Below are 22296 nucleotides of genomic sequence, written 5' to 3'. Positions count from 1 at the left end.
AGCACAGCTATGGGATCCCAGCGTGGCCAAGCACCACAACCTCCCCTTCATCGCTGGAGAGCCACCAGGTTCCACTGGACCAGAGGGTTAATCCACCTCTTGTCCCCACACCACCTTCCTGTGCCCTTTCCCAGTGTCAGCCACGAGCAGCCCCAGCCACCTCCTGTGTTGACTCTGGCTCTTGGCAGCCACATCTCTTCCTTAGAGCCACCTCTCAGGTGGTCAGCCGACACTGGCAGCCTGTTTTCCCTTGGCCCAGGAAAAAATGCCTAATTATTATTTTTTTTTCTTCCCTTTCTTCTATTTTAAGATCAGAGGCCTAAAATTAGCTCTGCTCACACAATGGGGCTCTGAGATTTAATCCCTCCCCAAAAAGCTGACAAAATAAGTTGCGTCATTTCTACAAACTTCTCAGGCTGCCAAAATAAGTAAATAAACAAACAAACAGAAAGTGAATGAGGGCCAAACCACTGTGTCCAGAGGGGTTTAAAAATAGCTGCACCTGCCCCAACTCATCTACTGTACTCAGAAAGGAGCCTGAGCATTCAGAGGGCCCCTCTCCCTCTGCAAACCCTCCACTGTGCTGTGGGCACCAGAGATACTGCTCAGATGGTGCTGCTGCTTCTGGAGACCACAGAAAAGAGCCAGCAGACACAAGATTGTCTGTGTGGGTGGTGGTTACTGAGAGCACCGTGGCTTCAGCTGCCTCCTCTTAAGATGCACGTGGGAATGGAGCAGGCAGAGAGATGCTCAGGCTCCAAAGTCCACAGGGTTGCTTTCCCAGAAAAATGGATAGGACTCTACAGTGGGATCTGCTCCTGCCGTGCCTGAAGCCCCAGGTGACTCTTCACCATATCAACAGCAGCAGAATCAGCCCCCGGCTCGAGTCACAACCCTGATGCTGATGCACCTCGACTGCAGGTGTGCGGCTCCTCCACACCTCAGCACCTCGGTCTGTAAGGTGGGGTAACCATACAGACCTTGCTCACAACAAAACAATTAGTTAATATTTGTAAAGTGCCCTGCAGTTAATTAATTGCCATTAACTCATCAACCAGATTTTGACCTTCTAAGCCCAGCTTTAAGCCCTGCCCCGCTAGGCAGAGGCTGGTGTGCTCAGCCAGCTTCGTGCATGCAGAGCCCATGCACAGCTCACTGTACCAGTGCCCGAGCAGCACTCCTGTGCTCCAGAGGGTGTTTCTGCACAGCTGCACAAGGCCATCCAGCTGTGCCACCAGCACCTTGCCCAGTCCTCCCAGGGATGGCTTTAGGGCTGTCCCCACAGGAGTTTGGCCACCACACTAAGCCCTGCCTGGCTGTGCGTGCAGGAGCTGCACAGGCCCACCAGGGGCTGGGGAGATGGAAGCAAATACCCATCTGGCCCTGGATTACCTGCCATATGCTTCCCATATGAACGTGTCTGCTTGCAGCTCAGCACAAGGGGGGAGCACATCTTCCCCTGCACCCCCTCATGCCCTGTGCTCAGTGCCCATCTCTCCCTGCAGCATTCCTGCTGTGCTGGTGCCTGCCAGAAAGCAGCAGGGCAAAAACCTGACAAAACAGTGAATGTGGACATTCGTGTCTCCTCCCTGTGCACATACATCCAGACCATCTCCCTCTCCCCACCAAGTGATGACCCTTCCCAGTGGAGCATCCAGCATCACCTGAGACCACACTGACACTGCTGGGTGATGCAGCACATGCCTGCATCCCTGTAGCCAGTGTCACATCTCCCCTCAATCCTTAGGACAACACTGCCTCACAGCACTGGGTGGGAGTCAGGAGCCAGGGCTACTCCCCCCAAATCCCACAACCCCTGCCCATCCTGCCGGATGCTGAGGCACTGCCAGGGCTCAGACCCTGTGCAGGAGCGATGCTGCTGGACCACAGTGCAGTCCCTCAGGGACAGATGCTGCAGTAAACAACCAGCACATGACACTGATCTCTGTCGGAAAATCACCTGCCAACCCTCTGCAGGAAACCCCAGCATTTTATCTCACCCCAAACAGATACCTGTTGTGCCAGAGACAAGTCTCATGAGCAGCAAAATCCCTTACCTTTTCAAAAGCACCCCACTTACTGTCTTCCACAGCTGCCCTTCCCAAGAATTTCTCCAGGGACAAACACACATGTGCCATGTAGCAAAACCCAGACCAGCAGAGCTGGGAAGAGCCCAGCCCTGGCCACCCCCCCATCAACTCCCCAGGATGCCCATGGTGAGCAGAGCTCAGTCTGGCCACCCCACACCAGCTCTCTGGGACACCCACAGTGGGCAGAGCCCAGTCTGGCCACCCCGTGCCAGCTCCCCAGGATGCCCACAATGGGCAAAGCCCAGCCCTGGTCACCCCACGCCGGCTCCTGGGCCACCCGCTGTGGGCCGGCAGCAGCCCCGGCACGCGAGACCGCAGCCCCGGGAGCAGCCAACAACAACAAACTCGTGTGTGAGCCACAAAGGGAAAAACTCGGTGAGGAAACAATATTCAGCTCGACTCTTCCCGAGCGCGTATTGTAAATAACGCCACGTACGGGTTTGTTTTATTTGTTTTAATTATGAAAACACAGCCCGGATTGTCCTGCTGGCTTGGGCAAGCTCCGTCCTGGAGCAGGGGAAGTGAGTGAGCACCCTGCAGAGCCACTGTGGCGGCAACCCTACAATAAACAACGGCCCTGCTGCACCTCACTGGCTCTGTCACTGCCCTGCAGAGCTGTGAGCTTAGCACGATCCTCAGAGGAACCTTATCACCCTGCCAGGCTGAGCACAGCAGTGTGCCCATGGCCAAGGGCCAGCCCAGGTGGCATGCAGAGTCCGGTGGTGCCAGTGCCCTGTGACAGCTCCACAACTGGAAGGGAAACAAGCACCCAGAGATCGGAATAGTGCACACTTCAATGACTGTTTCCAAGGCAATCGTGTATCTGGGTCCGTCAGTCCTGCGTGTCAGGGCTACAAGCCTTTCCAAGATGTTCATGCCTTCCTTTTTTTCCAAATACCTTACCACCTGATTTTCTTGTCCCATGTCTTGATCACTGCTGCTGTTGTCCTGGCATACCAGTGCCATTGCTCCACTCCTGCAGCGGGTGTTGGGGGATGGGCCCAAACAGGAGGCAACTTCTGATATTTGCTTTGCGTCAGAATTAGCCTTTCCTTCTCTCACTTCCTTCCCCTGGTCCAGACTGGGATGGAGGGTCCAGCCCTCATGTCCCAGCACATCCACCTTGGTGCATGTTGGACCAGGAGAAAGCCAAACAGCTCAAAGTCGAGACAAGCTTTAGACACAACCAAGTTAAAAATATGTATTTTTCAGACTAAAGTTCAGTCCCCAAATGGTAAGAGAATCCAGGAAAAATGCGGCAGGCCCGGCTGGTGGACAGCTTCCAGCACGAGCACCTCCCTTCGGAGGAATCCAGCGAGGAGTCTCGACTAATCCACCCAGGACACACCAGCATTTCTTCCTCATATTATTGAGTTGTTGTTTTTTTTTCCTCTTTCTTGTTTTTTCCATCTGCTCAGCAGATTTGACAGTCACTGGGAAGTCACTTGCAGCCACAGGAGCCAAACTGGGGTGCTGTGCCAGGGGGGATGGAGGGACTCCCCAGGATCACTGCATGCTCCTGGCACCAGCCCAGGGACTGCAGGTAGGAGTGGCTGGAAAGAAAGGGACCAGTGCAAGAGTCTGGAGCATCACGCATGTGCTCAGCACTCACACTAAACAAATACACAACATTAGCCCCTGCCTCAGTTTCCCCTCCCTCAGAGATGTGCTGGGTGGGGGAAAACACAAACACTTTAGGAGAAAGAGATCATCCAAGGGGACACAGACAGAACTGCCCAAGTGCCTCCTCCAGCCCCAATGAGGACATGGGATCATCCCACCCACACCACAGCATTAAGGATGCGCAACCCACTTCTGCCCTCACTCTGCTTCAATTCCCAAACTGCACCCCAAATCCCCCCTCACCTCACTCTCTTACCACTGCCTCTCCCCACATGTGTGACCTGGGACCCCTCAACTCCCTGATAAAAGTCCCACATATTTCGCAGGAGCTTTTTTATCCAAGGCAGATCCACCCACTGGGCATGAAGCACATTCCCACAGCTCCAAAGGATTGGTTCCCTTGTGCTGACTGGAGCAGCAGGATGGGAACAGGACAGGGACAGGACACACATGGCCTGCCATCCACATCACCTCCATAGTGTTGGGAAGGAGAGAAGCTGGGGGCTCACATCTGGCCCTCATGGGCTCAGTGTCAGCCTCTCCACAGCCCCTCACCAGGGAGGAGGACCTGCCACTTTCGGGTCAGCCAGCAGGCACTGCTTTCCCTCCCGGTGAGATGCCCACTGAGGAATCTGCACTTCATTCCTTGACACCCGCTTTAATTATAGGTTCAGGTCAGCTACTCTCTTGCACAAGAGCCGTGAGCTAATTTCCTGCTCCCCTTTCTCTGTGAGGGGTTCACGAGTCACTGGATCCCCCTCTGTGCAAGCAGAGCATGGTGGGCTCTGCCAAAGTCCTCACCAAAGGTCAGGGCAGAAACATCCAGAACCAAAATTGTCAGCTGTGACATCCCATGATGATTATCAAAATTTCAGCCCTAGTTTCCCACTGTCACCAAGAACAGTAGACAGGCTGCAGGTGACACTGGGACATGCTATGTATTATTTAATGACATTGCTTCGAGCCCTCCCTGCACACCAGAATGCTCCATGCTTACCCACCAGCCAGAAAACATGCTCCTCCAACAGCAAAATGCTGATGGTCTCTTGAAAATCCTTCTCCCAGCAGCACATCCCAATGCTCCAGCACTCCTGGGATGGAGGCTGTGCCACTGCCTACCAGCTGTGCAGGGAGCAGGTACATTCTGATGCCAGCTTGATTTTCCTTCCCAGCTGTCTGTCACACCACTGCTCCTTCCACCCTTCCTTCCTGATGCAGTTTCCTTTGCAGGGTTGTGGGTTTGAGTGTTGTTGTTACTGTATTTATAAATATAAACTCATTAATTTCAGCCTAATGAGCACTTTATTGACTTGGCATTACCATTATTCAGTTTAAGGAGATACAAGTAAGTATCTCTACAGTATATAAAAGGATGCTAAGCCCCACTGATGGCAGAGGGTCCCCCAAGAGCAGGGCTGTCACTCCTTGCCTTGCTCAGGCATGTGACCCAGTGCACAGAGGGCTCCCATCCCCAACCCCCACCTCTCTGTCCCCAGCCGAGCCGCTCTCCCGGCCAGACAGGTCATTCCACTGCCATCTGCCTTTACCCTCCCATCCCCAGCATGTTTCCTTGCTAAACCACCCCAGAGCACCCCTGCTGCCTGTTCCCAGTTCACTTGGCTCAGGCACAGGCTGGGAACCCCACAGGGGCTCAGGGAAGGGACCCTCAGCTCACAGCAGCCACACTGCACCACTCTGTTCGCTTTAATTTTTAATCAAGTCACGAGACGGGGCGGATGCTGCTGGAAATAAATCATCAACCACAACAACAATAAAGACACTCAGGTGGCCTCAGCTCAGAGTTGGAGACCAGAGACTGACCCACAACGGTCCCAATTGCTGATGGGGTGAAAGAGCAGCTCCAGTGCCAAACCTGGAAACTGCAGGTTGTCACCAAGGAAATGGTGACACAGTTGTACCAGGAAAGGAAAAACAGAAGCAGAGGCAGCCAGTTGGGCCAGCTACACACCCCCATATCACCAGGAAAAGGAGATCAAGCATCGCAGCACTCCCTGGGATACCTGCCCTGGGGACACACATCCCTCCTCGCTCAGGGCTGCATCTCCCCTTTCCAGCCTCCTCCAGCCCCAGGGCCAAAGGGAAAAGGGGAAAGAAAATCTGTGCATGTCTCTCCCACACAGGGTGCCAGCACAGCTCTTCTGCAAGGATTGAGCAATGTGGGGATGAGCCAGCAGCATCTCAACGCTCCCGAGACTCACACTGCTGCATCGCAGCACAGTCAGCCCGCAGCCCTGCAGGACCCACAGCTGGCTCCCAGCAGCTCCTCCAGGCCCACCCGCATGGATCCCCTGAAATAAAATTCCTCTCTGCTCCTGCACAGAGGATCCAGCCCTTCCTCTGCACCAGGCAGGATCTGGCCAGGCCTGAGTACCAAGTCACTGCATCCACACTGGGGTCCCTCCAAGCCTCCGCCCAGCTCACAGCAGAGGGATGTTCTCCCTTTCTTCTCCGGGAGGATTAGACACACTTCTTTTCTCTCATTGCTTTTCAAAAGAGAGGCTTTTTATCATTGCTGATCCCTGGGGGAAATCTCTCTCTCTCTCTCTCAAGCTTTTATAGCACGGACAGTGGGAAAGGAAGTTTTCCTTCATCTCAATCTCTGCGCTGACAAGCGCACGCACAGAGCAGACCCCCAGGACCCCGCATGCCCCCAGCATCGCCCCGACACCGCCAGGGCTCCCCACCAGCTCCCGGCGCCATGGGCAGCATCACACCCGGCGCCGAGCCCCAGGAGAACGCCCAGCAAAACCCTCTCTGAGCTGTTTCGAAACCCACGTCGTGGCTGCCATTGCGAAACCCTCATAAAAACCCCGGCAGAACTCGGCGGCAAACCCATCTCAAGGCAGCTACAGGTGCTCTGCCCTCGCCTACCTGCTCCCTGTTCTCTGGAGGCTCCAATTACATTTTCCAGTGTTTCTTAAATGGATTTCCCCCCCCCCCTCTCTCTTTCTCACTGCTGCGGAACAGATCAAGCCAAAGAGAGGAAACCAAAGCTGGGAGCTGGCAGGGCTTTAGACACGCACAGCTATTTTAATGGACCGCTCGCATGCGGAAAGCGGAGAACATGCCCAAGTGTGTGCAGGATCACGGCACGATCAGCTCTACAGAGGAACAAGTAAAGCCAGTGATCCCTGAAGTGCTGTCAAGAGCTCTAAGTACCCAAAAAGTGAACTCATGTTTTTTTTCCACCCTCTGAGCTCTCTCCATTACCGAAATCAGGGCTGAGGTTGGTCACAGACAGGGTGTTTTTTTAATTATCAACCATGCTGAAGTGTTTTCTCTTTATTTTTAGGAGTCCCTTTAAAACTATAGAGGAAATCATCCAAAAGAAGTTTGTTCAAACGGCCTGTCAGTTTGAGGAAGTGAAATTAAACCAGAAAAAAAAACCCCAACCCTGAATCCTAATAAATCACACATCCACACACAGAAAATTGGAGAAATCTGGGCATGCCTCCAAAGCCAAGTAAATGGATGATAAACAAAACAAACCTAGTTCTGCCCGGTAATAAAGGCTTCCACAGTGGGAATTTCTCACCCGGTAATCACTTCCACTGAGGGCACAGCTCGTGGCGCATGGGGATCTTCCCCACTCTCCCACAGAGCTGTGCCTCCAGGGGCAGCCAGTGATGCCATCCCACACTGAGCTGCTCTCCATGGACACAAATCCCACGTTGCACGAGCTTCCCTCCACAAATCCCTTTGGGGAACACGCCCTGGCCTCATCCCCGCTGTGGATCGATCGCGCTGCGACGCAGAGGTGGCTGTTTGGTTTTGCTGGTGTCACCAGCACAGGCACCACTGGAGCACTGGGCTGGCAGTGGGGAACACTCACTGCTCACAGACCCACCCAGAGCAAACAAGACTCACAACTTGCAGGGGGAAAAAAACTGCAAGACAAAAGCAAGGAAAAGGGCAAATGAAACAAGGATGAAGATGCTGAAATAAACCTCCCAGGCACTCAGAGGCCTTAAGGAGAGACAAAAATTAGCATATGGGACAGCAACACAGCCAGTGCCAAGTCCCCTTTCAACCTTCAGAGGCAGCTTCCCATTGATATGGATGCTGCAGAGAGATGCCCATCCCTTCTCACACAGAGGGTTCAACCTTTCAGGCCATGCAGAGGGAGGGAGAGCACAGGGGGAAGGGCAGGGACACACGCTGTGTCCCAAAGACCATACAGTGACCCTGGTGCAGCACCTACATGCCCAGAGATGGATTTTGGGGGGGCCACAGCTGGGCCAAGAGTCGAGGGTAAGACAGCAAAGCCAGTGGAGAGGTGGGCATGTGCAGTCATGACCCCCGGACCAGCTGGCACTGTCCCCATGTCCAGTCCAGCATGGCCACCAGTGAGTCCCCACTGCCAGGACCTGATTCCAGATGGGCAGCCCACCCTCTCCTTCATTCCCTCTTTATTTCCCAGCAGTGATTGTCATGAAACAGTTAAAGGTTTCCAAGCTGGGCTCTCCTGAGGACTCCAGTTAAAAGTCCACCGGGCATTTTCCCATGGTGGACTTTACCCCGAGCGCGGGTGTGATAACGCACATGGAGGTGCAGCCTGAGCAAGACCCGCCACCAGCCGCCCTGCCACAGCAGGGGTGGGGTGGCACAAGGGTAGACAACCCTTGAAAAACACTCAGAGCCCCATACAGGACAGAAAAATGCAGCACAGCCCTCAGAGAAGCATTTTGGGGTTGGGTAGTGAGAGGCTGCACAGAGCATTCCCAGAGCAGGGAGCAGTGCTGTGCCATGGGGCTCCATGACTGGCAGAGGAGCTCACACACTTCCTCTGAGAATGATGTGGTTGTCCCCAAGGAGCCCGTTCCAACCACCTCCAAGCCCGTAACAGACACCCCTACACAAATTCCCCCCAGGCAGAGCCCAGAGATTTCTCTCCCCATTGGTCCCAAGGGAAATGCAAAGACAGAAGCCACTCTCCCTGCTGGGAACAGCCACCTGGCTCCCCTCTTCAAGGTTGTCTGCAAATCCTCTTTCACCAGGACAACACATACTATTTTTTAAAAGCTGGATGACGTAACCAACCAGTATTTATAATGCTGAAAACATCCCAAAGCTCCATCTCTTTCAGCTCCCAAGCACACAGTGTACCCTTAATAAAATAATTGCAATGATGAATAGCTCCTTATAACGTTCTGCTGCTGCAGCTACTGACAGGGCCAAGAGCTGGGATGGAAAGTCCTTCTCCTCAGTACACTCTCAAGGTACACTCAGGATTTCACCTCTTCATAGCAAGAAGGCTTGAAAAACTGGGAAAGGTGTCAGTGCTGCCCCAATCTATCCCACCTTATAGAGATGGGAATGCTGAGCTCCCTCTCCCCCATTCGAGCCACATCATTGTCTTAATAATAAAGTCAGCAAATCACGGTGGGTCAATCTCAGTCCTTAGTTAAGCTGACATGATCCTGAACCCGCTCGATGAAATCAATGCCGAGCTGCTGATCCCACCAGCACTCACAGGGTCCAGCCACACCACCCTGACAAAGGCTCCTCTGCCTCCTGGTGCAGGGCCAGGCAGCACTGGGAGGCCCATTTCCTCTGCTCTTGAAATCAGCCTGTGGATTTGAACACCCATTTTCAAGTCCTCATGTGCCCGTGATTTCCACACTGACAGTTACAGGGGAGGTCAATGCATTGGGGTTGGTTTTTCGTTTTGATTTTTTCTGGTAGGGTTACTTCTACCTTATTAATCTGTAAAGGTGCATTCAATTCGGGAGGGCACTGGCTCTGCCTTCTCTTCTGCAAAAGCCAGCTTTTAGTCCCAGCCAGGGCCAGGCATCCTGGGTGCTTTCCCAGAGTCTGTGCTCCCAAAGACTTACAATGAACCATCAGGAGGAGCCAAGGAAGAGTCCTGGGAACTGGTGGCAGCAAAGGACCTGGGATCAGCCTGCAGCCCAGCCTTGACTGGAGCTTGGGAGACTTTCCACAGCCTGGGAGAACTGGCAGGACCAGCTGCTCCCATCCTGTGGGCACATCCCTGCACTGGGGCCCCATGCTCACCCTTTCCTACCCAGCATGGGCTTCAGGGACCCCAACTCACACACCAACCCAGTACAGGCATTGCTCCACTCCAACATGTGCTCTCCTCCCTCCAAAGGGCTGCTTTGGAGTCCCCACACTTTGGTCAGGACTAGAGCATCCCTCTGCTCTCAGAGATGAGCTGTGATGAGCTTTGCTTTCCATGCCACTGCTTCCCAGGTTGTATCCTGAAGTTTGCCTGCTTGTGCATCCCTGAGAAGAACTTTTGGGCTCCCCCAACACTGGGTGACCTTCCTAAGGGTGCTGCTGAACTCCACTACCAAGCTGTGGCACCTTACAGAGCTGGGACAGCATCCAAGTGAAAATGCAACTGCCCCATGAAAGAGACCTAGAGGATTCCTGGATCAGCCCCACATCCCCTGTGCTGCCACAGGGTTTTGGGAAGGCACCAGGAGAGGTGGAGCCTCCCCATGTGCATATATGGGGGCTCCACATGGGCACCACACTGTTATCTGCCACCCAGAGTCTGCTGCAAGAAATCCCTGCCCTGCAACATTTCCTGCACACACCTAGAGGCCGTGAAACCTCGCTGGAGAAGCCAGACGTGGTTTTCCATGCCCGCCCAGCCTCCACTCCCATGGCATAACACCGGGACAACTGGAGGAGCGCCTGGGTGCCGCAGGGAGCGGCGCCGAAAACCCCTCAGCGATCCTGGCGCAGGCGGAAAAACGAGATGGGAAGAGCGAGCACCCAAGCTAAACAAACCCCAGAGTGACCAATGGCCTCTGATTTCCACAGCCTAAACCTGCCCCACAGGTGAGGCACGAAAAGGGAGTGACTTGCCAGAAGGGAACTGCTGGTTTTTCCCCCCAACGAGAGAAGTGTAACACGGCAAGGAAGAGCTACACTGGGGCTCCAGGGCAAAGCCCTAGAGCTGCAGGACATGGCAGCACCACTCCAAAACACAACTCCAAACACTGGCAAAACCCCCCTAACCAACGAAATCTGTGTCTCCCAACCCTATAAGCAGCAAAGAAATCTGCTGGCAGGGTGTAAGTCAGGGTGCTGCCTTGCTACATATCTCAGGAGCACAGCATCAGCCACCCCCAACACCCACAGCAGGTGAGCAGAGTCCCCCCCCACCCAACTGGGGGCCCTGCTCCCAGCAAGCCTCAGCTCTGAACTGCTGTTCAAAGTCTCCAGCATTTGCACACAACAGGTATCTGGTGGCCTGGGGCCCTGCTATCTCCAGCTGGGATCAGCTAAGCCTTCCTAAGTGCTTAAATAGGGGCCAGCAGGTAATTGTCCCAGGAGCCTTAACTCTTCCTGGAGCCCCTGTAATGTCCGGTCCTTGATGAGGAGCACAGGGCACAGCTCACTTGCAGAAAACCAGCCAGGATGGCAGTGGAGAGGAGGTGGATTTAGAGCAGCACAGGCCATCACATCCTGCCCTTCCCGAGTCCTGTTCCCTCCGCAGGGTTGAATGGCTATGGTGCTCCCTGGGATCTACCTGGGCATCCCATAAATACCATGTCAGAGGCTGGGCAAAGCAGACTGTAAAGCACGAGGCGTGTGGCTGGCATGGCTTGCTCACAGTATGCCTGAAGAGCAGACCACAATTTGCTTATGGGAGCAGAAAAGTTTTGGTTTTAGCACATTTACCCCGGCAGGAAGGGAGCCTGGGTGGCCTCTGCAGGTACAGGAAACCCCTTTCTATCACGCACATCACTCTGCTTCCTCTGGATTTCTTTAACCTTTCACTCTTGGCCTGATTTATGCTTTCACACTGATTTTTGCACGCGTGCATTTCCCTGCTCCCCACTCTGGTGCTGTGGCTCCATACCAGCAAAATTGCTGGCAGAGTGTTGGCATCCAGCTGCCCAGAGCCAGAGTAATCCCTGCAGGGGAGCCTCCTCCTCCTCTGCCTCACTCCAGAGGAGCTGGGCTTTTGCAGGAGGAGGGGAACATGCCATTCCCCACGCTGTAATGCTTCAGGGCTGAGCAGCCAACACGCAGCTTCCAGCCACCCATGGGATCCACACTGGTCTGCGTGTGATGGAGAGGCACTGGAGCAGCTAATCTGGGACCCCAGGGACACATCCCAGCAAAGGAAAGTCAGAGATGGAGATTTTGCTGCAAAGACACTGGGTGGTGAGCCCCAGGCTCCAGCACAGCCCAGGGCTGAATTTTCCTTGCAGTGAGGGAAAAGGATTCACAAACAGTTCAGTTCTGAGCCCTCTAATGCATCCAGGTGGAATGTAGCAAGCAGCACCCCATCAAAAAAGTGAATCCCCAGCACTACAACCACATGGAGCAGTGCCCAAAGATGTCTTTGGACACAGGGGGGCATGAGGACAGCAGGGATGCAGTTAATGTCACCTAAAAGGGCCTCTTGAGGGGGAAGATGAGCAGCTTGTTCCCAGTCTCAACAGGGATCCTGGCACAAAAGGAGCAAAACACTGAACTGTTGAGAAACATATCAGCTTCCAGGGAGCAGACGGGGGAACATGCCTCTGTTAAGAACAACAACTCCAAGGAAGCGTCAGAGCAGAGGCAGCAGCACAGAGCCCAGGAGAAACCCTGTGGATGGGGAGGAATCACAGCTAAAGTCAACTCTCCAGGCCCCAGTTGGGGGCTTTTTTAATCTGTGTAGTTGGACAAATACAGAGTGTGGGAGCAGGTGGCCCTGGTGTCACCAGCCACCGCCAGGGAGGAGGGATAAAGGGACAGAGCCAGTGCACCAACCTGGTTTTCCATCCCTGCTCTTGTGTTCTAAAGCTCCACACAACAGCCCACTACAGCTACACTATCCAGGGAGGAAAAAAGGAGAAAACTCCAAAGTGGTAGTAAATCAGGAAAGCATCTCTTCATCCAATTTGCATGGGAGGTGGGAGGTCACTCTGAGAGCCACCAGCTCACAGGGCTCCCCCAGCCCGGCACAGCCACAGAAGCCGAAAGGAAATGAAGTCACAAAGGTTATCGTTTTGCTGTTTGACTGAGCATAAAAATCCCACTCTGAAAACAAAAAGAGGGAAAAGGGGGACAGGGAGGGAGGCATGGGAGGAGAGGGGCAGTGATGCATGGCACGACAGCCCCAGAAACACAGGAGAGGGGGGTGCAGGGGCTCACACCACACCAACACACATCTCCACTGCAGAAGAGTTTCCTGGGAAAATAAATGCAAAGTCTGTTATAAAAGTTTATCTGCATGTGCGAGGAAGAGCAAGCGTGCCTGACTACAGGATAGAGATGTCATTATTTTCATGCATCTGCCTTACCCAATTTTATTTAGTTGCTTTCTGCACCATTTCATGCTCATTCTGCTGCTGAGCTAGACAATTGCTTTATAACTCTAGGGTGCAATTTCACTGTCTGTGAGCCACACGCTCACGCACGCACACGAGTCTGCACTGGGATGGAGCAGGGATGCACCTCACTCTCTCCCCACCCTGATGTTTGGGAGCTCACACTGAGTTTTCTTAATAAATTTAAAAAAAAAAGGCAAGAAAATTAAATTAAAATGCTAAACCACCATTTTTAATACATTATAATTCAAGGAGTGTGGTAGGGGGAGCAGTCCCAGTAAGCAACGGCTTCCCATTAAGGATGAGGAGGATGAACTGGAGGGCAATCTGCTCTCTCACGCTAAGTGAATGCGGAGAGACGGAGCCCGGCAGGCTGGAGGGCAGAAATGCCGTGAATCACACTGGATTTTTATGATCAATTGAAAGTCACACTTGAACAAGTGCAGGTCAGCAGGGAGGGTTGGTCACGCAGGTGCAGAGCTCCGAGACAGCAGCTTTCAACTTGCTGAAGTCATCTGGTCCCTCACAGGGTTTGGGTACCCCTCTAGTTTTAGGTAATTCGATCCCATATGCCTGGCTCCCACAATAACCATCTCCCCAGGCTGAAGCAGCACCACAATGTGGGTCAGGGCAGCTGTAGGGAGAGAGGGGTGTCCAGAAGCAGCCCCAGCACTGATGGGGAGCAATGTGGGGCCGTGCATCTCCCCATTACGGTGCCCACGAGCATCCCCAGTACAACCCGCCACTGATATGCTGTTATCTGCTGCCTGCTCCTCACTGTTAGACACCACAGTTTCTCCACACCAGGCAGAGCCCAAGGCTTCCCAGGCCTGATAAAGTCACTCATCTCACAAAAACGGGGCAGCAAAAAAAGGAGGTGGGGCAGAAGAGGAGTCCAGTTTAGTCTGGCAAAGATGGCCAGTGCAGAATGGGGGTCTCATTCTTTTATCCTCCTTTCCCAAGAGTCTCCACCTGCACACAGGTCTTCAGGAGCAGAGCAGGGAAGCTGCAGCACTGGAAAACAGCTCTCACCCATCCCTTGGACCCCCTGGAGCAGCCCCAAACTCCCTCAGCATAGTGCAATGCCCCCAGCTCTGTTCTTGCCTCTCCCTGACTCAGCTCCTCTCTGCATCCCTTCATGCCTCTGCCACCACTCACCACCTCACCCACTCGCCTCCTCCATCCCATGCTGTGCCAACCCTGTGTCCCTGGTTCACCACCTCAGTGTCTCAGGGTGGATTTTGGCTGGAAGCTCAACCCCTCTCCCGCACTTCTCCTTCCGCTCTTGCTTCACCGCTGCCATTGCCTCACTGCGACACCATAATGGGCACGTAGGAGACACACTGCCCACAACAAAATTGTCTCGCAGCAGCCCACAGAGTTCACAGCAAAACAACAAAAAAAAAAAGGAAAGAAGGAAAACAACTTTCCAGCACTCACTTGTCAGCCAGAAATGGAAAAACAATAATCAAATGTTTCTGCCTTCCCACCCAGCTGAAATGAGACAGGGCATCCCTCCCTAATCCACTCCTGGCAGCACAAAGGATCTGCTCCAGGAGCTGAGGGGGCTGTAAATCTCAGGGGACTCCAGGGCTGCCCTCAGCTCCCCCTCCCCTGATTTCTTCTTTTTTTTTAAGTTTGTAAAGCTGAAGAAAGCCAAAACTCCACAAAAGAGGAGACCATGAAAAGCATGAAAAGTAACAATCAGCTGGGAATCCCATTACCATTTTATTGGTCTCCAATACCAGTATTGCCCTTTTTATCTCTTAGGTCTGCAGTGATGCTGCAGCTGATGTGACCCAGAGAAAGGTTTAGGGTTCAGACAAGATCCAAACCCAAATACACCACCAGTCTCCACTCGTGGCCCATCAAAACCAAGAGATTAACCAAAAAATCAAATCCCTCAGAGTCTGAAAGAAGGAGCAATGACCATGATGAGAGGGATCAACCCCTACTAGAGAAGAAGGGGATGCCACCCTCATCTGGATGCTTAATAAATGAACTATTTAGGGTGTTTCTTCCTTGCCCTCTGCTTCAGGAGCACCCAACTCCTACACAAACTTCTGTGAGCTTTTCTTTGCTTCCAGGACAAAAAGCAGCTTGGGGTTTTTTTGGCTGCAAGGATCTGGGACTCTTAAGAGCCCAGGGGAGAGCCCTATGGAGCTGAGATCCCAGACGGATCAGCTCTGTGGGGCTGGAGGCCGCCGTCCCAGGCGAGGTTTCACAACCACCCCACGCCCTCGCTCCGGGCCCCGTTCCCAGCTCCGCCGGCACTCAGACACTCCTGTGTGCCTCAGTTTCCCACCCTGTATCTGCCTCATCTGGGCAGACAAGGAGTTTTGAAGGCAAGATCCATCCCCTCCTGATGTGCAGAGGCAGGAGCTGGCACAGGCACAGCTGCGACCAGAATTACAGCCCCAAGGTGCAACCTTGGAACTTTTATTGTAGATCACAAAAAAAGAACAGGGAAAGAAAAAAAAAGCCCAACCATTTCGTGCTTACAAATGGTCTGTTTGAACAGGATTATTTTTTAACTCCATGTTAAACAAAATTTCAAAGGAGAGGAGCTGCATTTGGGCTTAATTTGAGCCCTTTCTTCCCTTTCTCACAAGGGAATTGTTCTCTGTTTATCTCAGAAAACACCCTCCATTTTGAAAAGCTCTGTCTTCTCTAAATAAAAACTCAGGTTGTTTCCTTGACTTTGCTTCACTTTTTCTAAGCCTAACGTTGTAGAAAAGCAAGTTCTTGCACCAGTTTCCATCTCAACAATAGAGCATTTTCCCAAGCTAAATTGCTTCTGTCTGAAAATCTTCTGGCAGTTTGAGCTGGCTGGCATGTGTGGGGATCCTTCTGTAGGGTTTTTTAAATCCTTATTTGCAATATTATTTCATCTGCCTTGCGCTGCCTTGATGTTCGAGCAGCCTTTGGAGAGACACAACCGCTCCTCCCTCCTCCTCCTCTGTCCTCCCTCCAGGCACACGCTTTCCTTTGAGGAGGAGGAGAGGGGAGAAATAAAATAAAAGACAAGCAAAGAGGAAAATGTCAGAAAGCTGCTTTTTGTGTGCGTGTCAAACGTTCAAAGTTATTCCAGAGTCTAGTCTTTAAATGTAATAAAATACAGCAACTCCTGACAAAATCAATTAAAATAAAACCACCCAGGCTGCCTCCCCTATTGCTTTGTAGCTCTACTGACTTGGAGGGCCCACCTGGGCCTTTTAGGAAGCGATTATGGAAGTGCTGGGGTGGATCCTGCTCTGGCAGTGTGCTCGCTCTGCTGAGCATCCCTTGGCACCACCGAGCATCCCTTCACACCACGGAGCATCCCTTCACTTCAGGGGGTTGGAGCAAGGAGAGACTCAGCTCTTTCACCCACCAAGGGAGGTGATCCCGGCTCCGACACTGGGAATCGGAGCCAGAGAACAGGATTAATTAGAGCCCAATTCGGTTACCCAGGTCAAAGGGAAGGTCACTGCAATACTTGGCCGGCAGGGATTTGAGGTATCCCCAGATTTGGTTATCACCAGCAGCACAGTTTTGTGGAGAGGAGCCCAGATGGGGCACAGGGACTGCCTCAGCATCCTCACTTCATCACCATCCTGTCAGTTAATCCCCTTGCCAAGGGCCACCACCTCTTGTTGTCTCACCACAGAGGGCTCACAGGGTACTTATGGTGATTTCAGGCAGCCAAGAGCCTCAGGGAATACTCTAAGCACACACAATCCCCACTAAAAGGCAACAGGATGCTCAGAAGAACAAGAACAAGACTCAAGAATACCCCAAGCCTCTGCCCTGCAGCACCCACAGCTCCCCTGTTTGTTTCTTTTCTTAACCATCCTGCTAAAAAATTAAAAAATTCAAAATTCAGCCAGGTGGCAGGGCTCTGGCATATGGCAATCCATCCTTGCTCCCAGAAAACAATGCTCCAACAAAAAGGGTTTTAACCCATTTCTCAATAAATATTTATTTTCGCCTCCAAGATGTGGGTGGGACAAGGCCAGGGTGTATTTTCCAGTGAAATGTTTTGATTGCCCCCTAGATTTTTTTTTCTCAACAGGAGCAAAATGCCAATAATAATATTTGCAATGAATAACTCAAATTCTGCGGCTTTCTCCCCCGCTCTCTTTTAAATAAATAAAATGCCCTAAATTTGAGAAACACAAACGCTCTCCCCAACACAGCAGGATGACGTGGAGTAAACTCAGGGACGCTTGGAGGATTTATTTCACTCTCGCAGCACAGATTCTGAAAAAGGCAGAAATTCCTTCCCAGCTTGTTTTGCATATGTCAACTGAGAGAGGTCGAGCCCTATACAAGGCTTTAGCAAGAGAGACCAGGACATGAGTAGACTTTATCTTTGGAGGCCCTGCTTTAGCTGAGCAGCCCCACAGAGCCAACAAGCATCTTCCAGATGTAGGGCAGAGCATTCCTCCTTCCTCACTGGGATGCTCAGAAAAACCATAAGTCTCCTTACATCTTAGAGAAGTTTTCCTTCCTCTGGACTTTTCTATCAAGCTACCAGGGGCAGAAATAAGGATCGTGGGGAGGTCTCAACTCAGACAGAGGCTCCCGTTGATGTGCCTTGGGTTCTGCACAGCATCCAGGCTCATCCCAGCCTCATGGCCGGTGGCAAGCGCAGGGGGGATGCAGGATGAAGGTGTCTGATGGACACTCCCACTCCCACGCTCTCTTCCACCCGAGGCAGCCCCCCCAATCCAGGCTGTCCCCTCCCAAGCCGGACACGGGGGTTGTTTTGCTGTTTTCCTCGGAGGCATTCCCGCTCCAGCCTCGGCAGGGCCATGCACTGCACGGCCAGTTCTCACCCCACATCCTGAGCAGCTGCAGCCGTCCCTGGCACGGCTGCAGGGGTGGGAAGATGGACTTGCAGAGGTTACAACCCGGTGAACTGACCTCCAGGAGGGAAGCACCGGCCTCGGACACCCATTAACTGTTTCTTCCCCCACAAAGCTGAGCCTCAAGGGAGGGCTCCCCGAGACCACCACCCCCATTTTCCTCCCCAGGAGGTACCACTTTCTTAAAGGAAGTGACAAAGAAGAAAATAAAGTAATAAGAGGATGGCTACAGTCAGAGCCTTGGGAACAAGCAGCCACTTGAAGAACCAAATCCTTTGGTTTGCACATCAGACCCCAAAGCCTGACCTAAGCATGCACACCCCACCAAGTTGCAGAGGTGGATCCCCACAGCTTTGCAGGCACTTGCATGACAGATTTTTCAGGATTTTACTGCTCCTGGAGACTCGGCACAACACAGCCCCTCCAGAGGAACAAAAGCAGGACACCTCTGAGCCTAGTAAAGGCAGATTTGTAGATCCAGACAGTTCCAAGGCAGCATCTGCTGGACCCTCAGGTGTTTATGAGCCTTGCCAGGGCTGTGGTGGTACCTGCACTCACAGACCCCACAACCAGGCTGTAGGTTTTCCTGGCAAGGGGACAACAGACAGAGCCACAGGGTGACAGCAGCCAACTCAGGAGATGCCCTGGGACATGCTGTCCTCATAGGGAGCCTCTGGCTGGCATCTGCCAGCAGCTCTCCAGAGGAGCAGGAAAATGAGATACTACTATTAAAAGTGCTTGGCGCTGGCCACGCTTTCACTCATGACATCACATTTATCACGACAGCACAGTTATCTGAGTCTAACCATGGGCAGGACTTGGCCAGGAACCTCTACCAGCCTGGCCTTCACAGGCCAGACTGAGATGAGATTTTGATGGGGGACCAGTAATACAGTCAGATTTTGGCCCAGTTACTCCTGTTCTCCAACTCAGGCCTGCACTGGTGTGCAGGGAACCAGCTCCACAAATCTGGCTATTTTTCTCCCCTCAACCTGCCAATGCCAGCTCCTAACCATGGGATGGGGTTGCTGAAACGCCCTTGCACTCTGCAAAGTCAAGGTCTGGCAGGTTTTGGACCATCCCACCTTCAAAAAGCACCAAGACCCCATGGCCCTTCCAGCTCCACTCCCTTTTCCCTGGGAAGGTCTCTGATCACATTCCTCAAGGCTCCCCTCAATCCTACAAACTGCTCACATGCTTTTAGACACAACCTGCCTCCACTGCCCAGAGCAGAACCAAGATCTCACCCTCCAAAACCAGCAGAATCCTTGTCATTACAACCAAAGTGATTTTCCCCAGTAATCAGCGACCAAAGACCAGTGGATAAAGTTTAGGAGTCTCTTCCACAGCAGCACAACACTCAGTGGACACAGCCCCAGACCACACACCCCAAACAGCTCCCACAGACAGCTGGATTTTCTCCTGAGCCAGCAATGGGAAGTTATAACCGGCCCAGCCCCACTCTCCTGGGCTGCCTTGTTTTCCCTCTGGATGCTCCTGGTGTGCTGCACTGTGTGTGGCACAGACCCACCCTCTCCCCACCATACACATATTTATAAATGAGAAGATAAATCAGTTGTTTTCCATTTGCACCAGCATGAAAACTCTTACCCGAGCCAGCAGTGACACACACTCCCCACTACTCCCTCCTCAAAGCCAACCTGAGTAATAACACAACCTATTATTTAGCATCTACAGTGTAACAGGAGAGCTCAGGACTGACAGAAAATGCAGGTATGTACACGGGGGCCTGATCCTGCCTAGATCAGCAGAGGTTTGGATTGTCTTTCACAAGAGCATCAAAGGAAATGTGAATCCTCCAAACAGCCACCCCCTAAAGTTAAAACCACTTCAATGTGGCAAGAGAGAGGCACCTTCTGCTGGGGTGGGAGTTAGTGATGAGCCCCAACACCTGCACTAGATCCAGCCAAAAGGAGCTGGTTTGATTTGGAATCAGGAATCCACTGCGGGACATACTGCAGATGAGATGCTTTTGGCCCCAGCACCAACTCCGGGTGAGTGAACCCAGCAGCATCTCCCACCTCCCAGCCAAGTCAATCAGGAGCACTGTGAAATTGTGATTTTGGGGGCATGGAGACAGCAGATGAAACCCAGCCAGCCCACAGGGCCAGGGTCTCTCTGCCAAAACCCCCAGATCACTGCAGCCCTGGAAACTCTTCTGCGATGGTGTTTATAATCATTCTGCTCTTAGAAAGGAACAACTAAAATTGCAGTTCCTAAACAAAACAACCAAAACACACATTAAAAAAACATAAACAAAGAAACTAAACACACCATCACAGGCTAGAGAGGCTACAGATTTAAAGCCCAGAGAAGCCAGAAGGATGGTCTTGCTGGCCATGGATCACTTGGCCAGAGGCTGGAAGCCACTGTGCTGAGCAGGGACAGGGATGGCAGGATTCGTCCCTCTTCCCCCTCGCCCGGACTTGGCGCCAGGCGACTTCGCTCAAACTTTTCTTCCCCCCACCCTGAACACTGAGCTCTGCAATATCACTTCTCCTGGAAGCGAGACGCAGGAGGCATTCGCCCTTACAAGCCAGAACTTGACTCAGTCACCGAAACGATGGCAAACTCCAGCTGGAAATCGGTTTTAAAATGTAACTAAAAGGAAGACAGGGAGGGAGGGGAAAATAAGAAGGAAAAAAAAAAAGGCAGGAGGGTCCCAATCGCGCCGGGTTTGGGAGCCGGCAACGAGGGGCGATGCGAGAGGAGGGACCCACAGGCGCTGCCTTCCCCTGCCCGGCTGCGCGCCCCGGATGCCGCGGGGAGAGAAGGAGGGGGAAAAAAGGGAGAAAAGTAAAAAAAAAATAAAGAAAACATAAACCGCGAGGGAAGGCAAGAGGGGGAAGCACAGGCTGCGCGCTGCCCGAGCCCTGTGCAGAGCTGGCGCCGGGCGGGGAAGGGGCTCTCCTGGCCAGGCAGCTGCCGCTGCCCCGTTGGAAAGCGGCGCTGGGGCCGGGCCGGGCCGTGCCGTGCCCGACCGGGCTCAGCGAGGCTCGGTCCGACTAAGTGGGGCTCGGTCCGGCCCAGCCCGGCTCGGCTCGGCTTGCTCGGTTCCCCGCGCGGGGCCCGCCGTCCCCCCGGCTACGCCGCGAGAAAAAAAAACACCAAAACAAAACAAAAATACCAACTCAAACGCGGGGCCGCGGGCAGGGGCTGAAGCCGGAGCCGGAGTCGGAGCCGGAGCCGGGGCCGGCCCGCCCGACCCGCACTCGCCCCGGCGCTCCCCGGGGAAGGGGCGAGCGCATCCCCCGCCCGCCGCCCCCCGGTGCGCGCTGCTGGAAGGGGCAGCGGAGAAGCGGAGGGGGGAGGCAGGTCAGGAGCAGATTTTATCGCGTTTAAACACCCTCCCACCCCCCGCCGCAGGAACGGAGGATCTCTCGGAACAGAACTCACCCAGCGGCAGGAAGTGTTTGGTGTCCATGGCTGGTGCTTAACTCATGCCAAGGGGCTCGGCGAGCGCGGCGGCGAAAACACACAGGCAGGGCGAGCGGAGGGGAGGGAAATCAGAGCGGGGGGGTGGGGGGGAGAAGGGGAGGAGGGGAAGGAAAAAAAAAACACCCACGGGGAGGAGGAGGAGGCAGCAGAGGCGGGGAGGCTGCAGCCCCGCAGCAGCCCCGCAGCGGCCCCGCACCGGCGGAGGCCGCGGAGTTGTGGCAAACTCCAACAATGTAACTCCGCCGCTCGGCTCCGCCGGGCGCGATCGGCTCCGCGCCGGGGCCCGCGCAGGGGGGAGCGGGAGCGCCGCGCCCGCCCCGCAGCGCCCGCCCGAGCCGAGCAGCGCCGCCCCGCGCCCGCCCCGCCGGCACTGCGCGGCTGCCGCGCCGGGGGTGCGGTGGGTGGGGTGGATGCGCTTTTTTTTTGCTTTTTGGAGGGGTTTAAAGTGAGAAGGAAAGGGGGAAATGTGGAGTGGGGAAAGGAGACAAAGAGGGAAGAGAGAGGGAAAAATAAGGGAGGGGAAGGGGGGAAAAAGGTTAGGAAAAGAGGGGAAGGAGAGGAAAAAGAGAGGGGAAAAGGAAATGAGAGGATAAAGAGGAAGAAAAGAGGAAAGAAGCAGAGGGAAAAAGGAGAGGGGAAAGAGAGGAAAGAAAGAGGAAAAAAGGAGAGAAAAGGAGAGGGAAAAGGAGAGGGGAGGAAAGAAGGAGAAAAGAAGAGGGAAAAAGAAAAAAGAGGAAAAAAGGAGAGAAAAAAGGAGAGAAAAGGAAAGGAGAGAGAGAAAGGAGGAAAAAGGAGAGGCGTCAAAAGAGAGGGGGAAAAATGAGAGGGGAAAGACAAAAAGAGGGCAAAAGAAGAGAGAGGAAAGAGAAGGGGGAAAGGGGGGGGAAAGGAGGGAAAGGAAAAAGGGGAAGAAAGAGAGAGAAAAATAGAAGGGGAAAGAGGAAAAAAGAGAGG

The 22296-nt window shown here is 53.4% G+C and overlaps 1 protein-coding gene across 1 annotated transcript in view; it reads right to left on the bottom strand.

The window, feature by feature from the left end:
* RXRA (retinoid X receptor alpha) overlaps positions 1-21639 on the bottom strand; it is a 106507-nt gene extending 84868 nt beyond the window's left edge. The window contains exon 1 of the mRNA XM_071574130.1: positions 21301-21639. Within this exon, the coding sequence (XP_071430231.1) occupies positions 21301-21328 (28 nt within the window). The 5' untranslated portion in view covers positions 21329-21639. The remainder of the gene's footprint in view (positions 1-21300) is intronic.
* Positions 21640-22296: the final 657 nt, after the last annotated feature.

This window comes from Pithys albifrons, chromosome 20, assembly GCF_047495875.1.
Source record: "Pithys albifrons albifrons isolate INPA30051 chromosome 20, PitAlb_v1, whole genome shotgun sequence".
Taxonomy (NCBI): domain Eukaryota; kingdom Metazoa; phylum Chordata; class Aves; order Passeriformes; family Thamnophilidae; genus Pithys; species Pithys albifrons.
Note: the sequence above shows the minus strand (reverse complement) of the source record. Positions and strands in the feature narration are given on the sequence as shown.